Source organism: Monodon monoceros, unplaced genomic scaffold (genome assembly GCF_005190385.1).
Source record: "Monodon monoceros isolate NGI ecotype Baffin Bay Population unplaced genomic scaffold, NGI_Narwhal_1 Super_Scaffold_4, whole genome shotgun sequence".
In the NCBI taxonomy this organism is placed as follows: Eukaryota; Metazoa; Chordata; class Mammalia; order Artiodactyla; family Monodontidae; genus Monodon; species Monodon monoceros.
In genome coordinates, this window is record NW_021703781.1 from 74,699,371 (window position 1) to 74,707,871 (window position 8,501).

General features: G+C 52.1%; 1 protein-coding gene across 1 annotated transcript; it reads right to left on the bottom strand.

Annotated features, from left to right (window-relative positions):
• Nucleotides 1–5,207: 5,207 nt before the first annotated feature.
• On the bottom strand, nucleotides 5,208–7,927 carry NKX1-2 (NK1 homeobox 2). Its single transcript, XM_029244742.1, has 2 exons — nucleotides 7,717–7,927; nucleotides 5,208–5,941 (listed from the first exon to the last, which is right to left on the bottom strand). Exons 1-2 carry the CDS (start codon nucleotides 7,925–7,927, stop codon nucleotides 5,208–5,210), a joined length of 945 nt encoding a protein of 314 aa, XP_029100575.1.
• Between the last annotated feature and the right edge of the window lie 574 nt (nucleotides 7,928–8,501).

The window sequence follows — 8,501 nt, forward strand, 5'->3', positions numbered from 1 at the left end:
CGCGCAGGCTCAGCGGCCATGGCTCACGGGCCCAGCCGCTCCGCAGCATGTGGGATCTTCCCGGACCAGGGCACGAACCCGCGTCCCCTGCATCGGCAGGCGGACTCTCAAGCACTGCGCCACCAGGGAAGCCTGGGAGTACGGAGTCTTAACCACTGCGCCACTGTGTCCTATCTGATCCTTTTAAACCGCCTTATCCGGACTCCCCTGGTGTTCTGCTCTTGATCTGGGCACTGATTACACAGGTGTTCTGTTCGTGAAGATGCACCAAGCTGTACCCATCCGATATATTCAGTTTTCTGTGTTTATTCTACTGCAATAAAATTTTGTAAAGGAGGGGGTTGGCCTAGGTTCAGCATCTTTAATGTCCTTTCCAGCTTCAACTGGGATAACAACTCCCTCATTGTGTCAGGCACTGAACTAAGTGCCTTCCACATAGACTCTTGTGCAGTCCTCCGAGCCACGCACTATGGTGAGGAAACTGAGGCCCAGAGACATGGGGAGCTTGCCAAGTTCATCTGTCGACTGAGGGGTGGAGGTGGCTTTGAACCCAACCACTCAGAGGCCAGGGGCCTTCACCTCGTCCTTGAAAACCACAGCCCAAGGGAACCAGGAGGAGTTAGGTGCAGCAAGAGCAACCCTACTGGGAGTCTCCCACTGGGTGTCTCCCCCTTTGTCTCCACAACCCGGCTCCTCCTGAGTTTTCCTTCTGCTGGAGGGAGAAGGGGGCCTTTCTCTTTCCCTGTTTCTCTTTCTCTGAATCTGTGTCTTCCCACCTCCCCTTAGGCTCTTAGATGCTTCCCTTCCATTGACCATATGGAATTATGTTTTGAAATGTATTTATTATGTATTGAAGAATTTCTATGCTAGCCTACTCATAATTTTAAAAACCTAGTTAAATAGGTTCTTAAGAGTCATTCCTAAAAGAACAAATACACTAAGGTGATCTATGCCCATAAAATGGTTGGGGGTCTCTCAACGCAAAAATGCTCTCTAATCACTCCTTTAAATAAGGCTCCCTGGCTACATGTTTCCAAGTGGGAATCTGAAATGGTAATTTTTTTTTTAAGTATAGTTGATTTACAATGTTGTGTTAATTTCTGGTATACAACAAAGTGATTCAGAGAGAGAGAGAGAGAGATATACACATATATATGCTTTTTCATATTCTTTTCCTTAATGGTTTATCACAGGATATTGAATATATTTCCCTGTGATATGCAGTAGGACCTTGTTGTTTATGTTTTCTTATACATAGTAGTTTGTATATGGTAATCTCAAATTCCCACTTTATCCCTCTCCCACCCCTGTGGGTCTGTTTCTGGCTTGTAAATAAGTTGATTTTAAAATGATCATTTTTAACATCAGAAATTTATGACCAGTGGATGGCCCAAGTCTGAAAAGTTATCTACCAGACTATGGGGTATTCAGAACTTGTAAAGTAAGGCTAGGAAGTTAATGTCCTGGAAACCTGGTGTTGATTTAATTTGTAGCCACTAATTAAAATTCTGTAAAGATGCTTTGCTTTCACTATGGAAATGGCCTTAAATGTGTTTTTGTGTATACCGCCTACAAATGGAGCTACTATGTGTGTATCTAGCAAGGGTCTGAAAAAGATGACTTAAGAAAGTCGTGTTAGGGGGACTTCCCTGGCGGTCCAGTGGTTAAGACTTTGCCTTCCAGTGCAGGGGGTGCAAGTTCAATCCCTGGTTGGGGAGCTAAGCTCTCATATGCCTCGCAGCCAAAAAGCCGAAACATAAAATAGAAGCAATATTGTAACAAATTCAATAAAGACTTTAAAAATGGTCCACATCAAAAAAATCTTTAAAAAAAAAAAAAAAAGATTCCAAAGCCACAAAGCAACTGTTAGTGTTCGGTGACCTTCTGCACCGGCTGTCTTTGGGGCTTTGAAATTGATTTTCTTTTCTTTTTTAAAATATTTATTTATTTATTTATTTATTTAGGGGGGGTTATGTTGGGTCTTCATTGCTGCACATGGGCTTTCTCTAGTAGCATCCAGCAGGGGCTACTCTTCATTGCGGTGCACAGGCTTCTCATTGCAGTGGCTTCTCCTGTTGAGCACAGGCTCTAGGCGCGCCGGCTTCAGTAGTTGTGGCACGAGGGCTCAGTAGTTGTGGCTCGTGGGCTCTAGAGTGTAGGCTCAGTAGTTGTGGCGCACAGGCTTAGTTGCTCCATGGCATGTGGAATCTTCCTGGACCAGGGATCAAACCCATGTCCCCTGCATTGGCAGGCGGATTCTTAACTACTGTGCCACGAGGGAAGCCCCTGAAATCGATTTTCAAAAAAGAAAAAGTCATGTTAGGGTAAAGATACCCTCTATTGATGAATGCTAGTTGGTGGGGGGTGGGAATGGGAATACATATATACAACCTCTGATAATTATAAAATTATTTAAAAGCTTTGCTAATAAAGAACAAGAAATAATTAAACAAGAAATTATTACAAACAAAGTTTATTAGACAAACACATCAATAGATTGAGTCTAAGAATTTGGTTGGAAAGCCACTGGGCCTTTTAAAGCAGCAGAAGTCCAAAGTCACACACTTCGAGCATTACTCTGTTAAAATCCGAAGAAACAAGAAACGTCAGGAAGTATAGCACTCCATGCTAGTCCATAGACAGATAAGCCTCCCACCTCCCTCCCCAGTCCCTCTCTCCAAATGGAGTCTCCTGTGATTCTGGTACCTGAGAGGAATAGAATGTTTCCCAGTCTTACAGAAATTCAGCTTCTTTGTTACAGCACTTGCCTCTGTGTATTTGAATTGCCTACTGGGATACATGGAATGTTGCTTTTGAGAAACTGAGAAATAGTTACTGAAGGAATGTTTATCGAAATGTAAAGTGAATAAAATAATATTCTCTACTATAGTAACTGCATTTTGAATCTCATTTGGCATCAGTTGTCTTTTAGAAAGTCATAATGCATTGTTTGGGGACACTTTTCTCCTTCAGAATAAAAGGAAAAGAGTCTAATTAACAAATTATAATTAAATAATACATATTCTCAAATCTTATGAGAGTCCCACGAATGTGAAGTCTTCATTTAATTTGGAAGAAAGGAATATTTTCTCATTCCCGATAATAACTGAAGTAGACATTTCAATATTATAATAATATCATGTGTTCATAATACCAAACAGCATGCTCTTACTTTACAAGAAGCCATTGATCATTAAATTTAATTATTAATGACACAGGCTATCAAGAAATAGCAAGGAATGGTATCCATATAGATATCACCGGGCCTAAAGTCCTCGAAAAAAGGTGAGAGTGAAACATACATGACCTAGTTGGGGAGGTCTGGTTTTCTGAGATACGGGCTACAAATCATATCACATAAAAAACTAAAGGAAGGGTATTCCAAACAAAGCCGGCAAGAGAATTTTACAGAACTAATTCTTAAGGGAGATAACAAAAGCAGCAGTTAGAATGCTCATCCATATATTAAGTTACTGCAGTTGAATCCATCATAAATATGCTTTTTGCTTCCATGGTAGCTTTTTACACCCCAAAATTACTTCTTTTACAGCTCCTAACGACCTTTTGCTTGTTCACCATGCCATCTTGGAGAGTCTGTGTGGAACAGAGTATCTTTCAAGTCAGAATCTTAGATGAAGCTCTAAAAACGTTGAGTTTCTGCTTTAAAAAAGTAGTCCAGGGCTTCCCTGGTGGCGCAGTGGTTGAGAGTTCGCCTGCCGATGCAGGGGACACGGGGTCGTGCCCCGGTCCGGGAAGATCCCACATGCTGCGGAGCGGCTGGGCCCGTGAGCCATGGCCCCTGAGCCTGCGCGTCCGGAGCCTGTGCTCCGCAACAGGAGAGGCCACAGCAGTGAGAGGCCCGCGTACTGCAAAAAAAAAAAAAAATATATATATATATAGTCCAATTCATGACTGCAGCGTGTGCTGGAGGCGCGAACTCTCCCCCGGGTTCGATCACTACTGGGAGCCTAGGATTTGCTGGGACAAACGTATTAGTCAAGACTGAAGTTTTACAGTATCAAATACTGCATACCCAAATGGGCAGTCTCATGCATAGACCTCAAGATTTTAGTTGAGCCATTTGTCTCTTTGTTATCTTTATGCCTTTGGGGCCATAGCCGTGGTTTATCAAAGCTGTTCTCAAAACTTGCAGTGGGGGCTTCCCTGGTGGCGCAGTGGTTGAGAGTCCGCCTGCCAATGCAGGGCACACGGGTTCGTGCCCCGGTCCGGGAAGATCATCCCACATGCCGCGGAGCGGCTGGGCCCGTGAGCCATGGCCGCTGAGCCTGTGCTCCGCAACGGGAGAGGCCACAGCAGTGAGAGGCCCGCGTGCCGCAAAAAAAGAAAAAAAAACTTGCAATGATGTGGAAGTGCGTCTACTTCAGCTGGCAAGTCTAGAAATAAAGCTGTTGCATTTTCCAAAAGAACTTCCGGTCTTCTCCGAAAAATCAGGTACACATTTTCTCAGGAATAGCCTGTGGAGAGACTGTTTGGAATGAGAGTTGCGCTCAAGTCCTAACCTTAAACGAAGACCTAAAAATGTAGAGTATTATGCATTTAAAAAGTAGTCCATTTCACGGCGGCAGTGTGCGCTCACAGACTCAGCTTTCTCCAACTTTGTTCGGTATTTGGAAGGAATCGCTGGGTTTGGGCCAGTAATCGAGTATGAAATGGGAAACAATCAGCTGTGAAAAGGGAAAGCTCCTTACCCTCCGAGTGAGCCACAGCCTTTGAAGATTCCATCCTAGGTGTGAGCAGCTGGAGGGCGGGTCTTGTCTCCCTCTGGACACCATCCCCGCCTCTGGGTTAGCCCCGCGCCGCCGAACACCCAGGCCCTCAGAAAGAACCCTTGAACTGAATTAAGCCTGACCGAAAGTGAAGAACAAGGTCCAGAAACGGGAAGGTTTAAGGACAGCCTCCGTCTCCGGACACTTTTAAAGATGGCAGATCCTTGACCCCCTTTAGTGGACCGCGTGAATTCCAGGGTTCAGCTAGGCGGGGAGGCGCGCGGCGGGGAGTCGGCAGGCGGCCTCTCCCTGCCCTCTGGCGGCGCCTCCCGGCAGCGCGAAGGGAAGGGGGCGCGCAGACACCCGCGCACCAGGAGGGGGCAGTCCCTGCGCGTTGGCGCCCCTCCGTGGGGTGGGGACCACAAGTCCACGCCAATCACTCGTGAATCCGGACGAAGTGGGGCCCGAGGGGCTCCGGGTTCATAGATGTGGGGCGTAGAAAGGGGTCAAGTAGGAGGGCCCGAGGAAGGGCGCAAAGGAGCCCCTGGCGGCGGCGGCCGTCAGCGGGAAGGAGGCGGCGGCCGGGAAGAGGACGTTGGCCGCCGAGTAGGAGGGGAAAGTCTGGAAAGGATGCGCGGCCGGGCCCAGCTGACCCGGGCTGGCCCCCGCGCCGCCGCTGCCGCCGCCGCCGCCGCCGCCGCCCGCCCCCGCCGAAGTCCCAGGCTGGGGCGCGCCAACTCCCGCCTGCGCCGCGCCTTCAGCGCCGGGGTTCTGCTTCTTCCACTTGGTCCTGCGGTTCTGGAACCAAATTTTGACCTGCGTCTCAGTGAGGCTAAGCGATAGCGCGAGGTTCAGGCGCTCGCACACAGACAGGTAGCGCGTGGCCCGGAACTTGTTCTCCAAGGCCACCAGCTGCTCGTACGTGAAGGCGGTGCGCGCGCGCCGCGGCTTGGAGCAGCTGGGCTCTGAGCGCCGGCGCCGGGGCCGCGGGGAGCCCGGCGAGCCCGGGGAGCCCGCGAGAACGCCCGCGCTGCTCTCTCCCGCCGCCGATGCCGCGGCCCGGGCCTCGGGGGAGCGCATCCGGGCCTCCTGCAGGCGCGCAGTCCGCTCCCGCAGCTGCCGCCGCCCTGCGTCCTCCAAGTCCTCGTCCTCCGCCTCCTCCGCCTCAGAGCCCTCCAGGGGGGACGCCAAGCCGGCGCCTCGGCCCGCAGCATCTAGGGGAGAAGGGGACGGTGATCAGAAGCCCGTAACTACCCGGCCGGTCCTGGTCCCTAGACCTGGCCCTCGTCCTCCCCAGAGCAGGCAGCTCTCTCTGCCCAACCCTGAGCCCAGCCCTGCCCCTCTCCGGAATTGCGCTCCCTGCCCTCACCCCCAAGACCGCTCTTAGTTGCAAGCCCTTTCCAGGAGGTGGGAGTTAGCGTTGTAGTGCCCGCTTTCTCTTCACCCACCTACTACCTAGTAGGCGTCCGAGAAGTGTATTTCGAATGAATGAGTGGCACTCCGCATTAAGAAAGAATAACGACCTTATTGGACAACCTTATCGCTGTACATTAAGACATCTATATGTCAAGTGCGTTTGGGGCTGTCTCCCCAGTCCCTAGAAGCCTATTTTGGCCTGGAACTGCCAGCAATTAAAAAAGAAGTTATTAAGCGCCCCCTCCTCCCTTTTAAAGTGAAATTCCCTCTTTCGCATCTTCTCTCTCCTGCCGTGTTAATAGAGTTTCAGATTTGTGCGGGGCCGGATCGATAGATGTCATCTATTAAAGGTAAGTTTTAATCGAACAATATTAGGATCAGACAGGGAAAAGGGGGTTTGAAGTCGGTACCTGCAAGCTGCGGGCAGGAGATATGCAGGCGCCAGTAATAGAATATCGATCATGGGGGTGGGGAAAGGGGAGAGCGGCCCCTGCGAGGGGCGATCCGAACAATTACCAGGCAGACCGCCCAGGCCCAAGCGCAGCCGCCAGAGGCGCCCAGAGCCCCAGACAATCACCGCTAAACTTGGGGAAGGGAAGCGGGGGAGCTGCCGAGACTTCAAGCCTCTCCCTGACCTGAGCCCCCGATCTTTGGCGTCCCTCCAGGGAACCTCGTGCCCGCGCCTCACCCAGCTTGGGCCCTGCTGTTTTTTGTCTTTCCTTTCAGACACAAACTTTCCTGGACCCCTCGTCAGGTGTCCTCCAGAGTTAGGAGTTGTTTTGTTTGTTTGTTTGTTTTTGCCGCACGCGGCTTGTGGGATCCCAGTTCCCCCACCAGGGATCGAACCCGTGTCCCCTGCAGTGGAAGGTGGAGTCCTAATCACTGGACCGCCAAGGAATTCCCAGAGTTAGGGGTTAAATCCAAAAGGGTTTTGGGGAGAAAGGACCAACAGCCTCCCGTCACCCCACCCCACTCCGGCCCCAGCCAACGATTGGATCTGGGGAGAGTGAGCGTGCGGGGCAGCGGAGTCTCTGCAGCTGTCTCTGGATGGTTGGAAGTGGGCCCTGGGTGCGAAAACCGGACCTCACTGCCTACTAAGACTTCGGACACATGATTCAGCCTCAGCTTCCTCATCCAGAAAATGGAGAGATGATGCTGTCTACCTCGTTAAGGATGCTGTCTACCTCGCAGGTTTCGAAGTTTTTGCTGACTTTTATCTCAGTCTCTAGCCCAGGTCCTGGCACATAGGGGACAATTAAATGCCCAATAAATGAATGAGCCTGGACGAGGTGGGCGCTGGGTAAGAGTTTCCTCTGCGAGTAAATCAGAGCTGGGGTGCTTGCTTGCTTGGCGGGTAAGCAGGGACGGGCTTCGGTGGCAAACCCCTGACCCAGGATGCTGGAGGCCCCCTTTCTGCGTCAATTTAATTATGCGCCTGGTCCTGTGCGCCTTCTCCCCTTGGGGAAGACGCCGCTAAGGGCTACTCACCCGATCCACGGCTCTCCCTCCCACCTTCCCATCGTATCATGTAAGCTGGGGCTTTCCGGGGCCGAAGGCCGCCTCGTATCCTTACCAGGCGTCTCTCGCTGCCGGGCCGGGTCTCGGCTGGAGTCCTTCCTTGCTTCGGCCTCTGCCAAACTTTTCTTGGCTTCCCGGGGAGCAGGGCGCACGGCTGGGAGCGCAGCGCGGGTGAATTTCTGAGGGTCCAGGATGTCCAGAACCGAGAAGGAGATTTTGTGGTGGGAGGGAGCCGCCTTGGCCCCGCCGTCCTGCCATGCCAGCATGCCCGCCGCCCGCGGGCCGGAGGCCGGCGGCGGGGAGTCCGGGATGGCCGCGCTCGGGCTTGCCTTCGGCTGTGGCTCGGCAGCAGTTCTCAGCCGGTAGGAGGGTCGGGACGGCCAAGAGAAGCTGGGGAGGGGGGCGTGGAGGGGGGGCGTGGAGAGAGCCGCGGGGGGCTGAGCGCGGATTGGCACTTGGGCTGCCCAGGCCCCCGCCAAGTGCAGGGCGCGCTCGCAGCAGCCCCAAGACTAAGGCTCGGGGACCTCTAGCCTCGGCGAGGGGGCGCCTTGGTGAGTCTGATGCGCGCTCCCGCCGGGACAGCGCCGCCGGCTCAGCGCTCCTCCGCCCAACCTGCGGAAACTCGGGGTGCGCGAGGGAGGGAAGTCGGACGCTTTCGTCCCGGAGATCCTCCCAATACACCCACCCTGACTTGGGCTACGATTTGCACCCTTCCCCCAGTGCACCCGCCTTTGAATTGGAAATGCAATTGAGGCCAGCACTGATAACTTCAAGGCAACGCTCAGCACATCTCCTGCCTCTCCAGTGAATCACAGCAATGGCCTCAGACCTGATCACCTC

What these genes read in the sequence shown, in the direction of transcription:
- NKX1-2 (XM_029244742.1), bottom strand. Translation starts at nt 7,927, where the DNA reads ATGCTGGCATGGCAGGACGGCGGGGCCAAGGCGGCTCCCTCCCACCAC. An exon ending in CCGGCAGCGAGAGACGCCTG is followed by an intron (nt 5,942 to 7,716) that starts GTAAGGATACGA and finishes CTTCTCCCCTAG; the next exon opens with ATGCTGCGGGCCGAGGCGCC.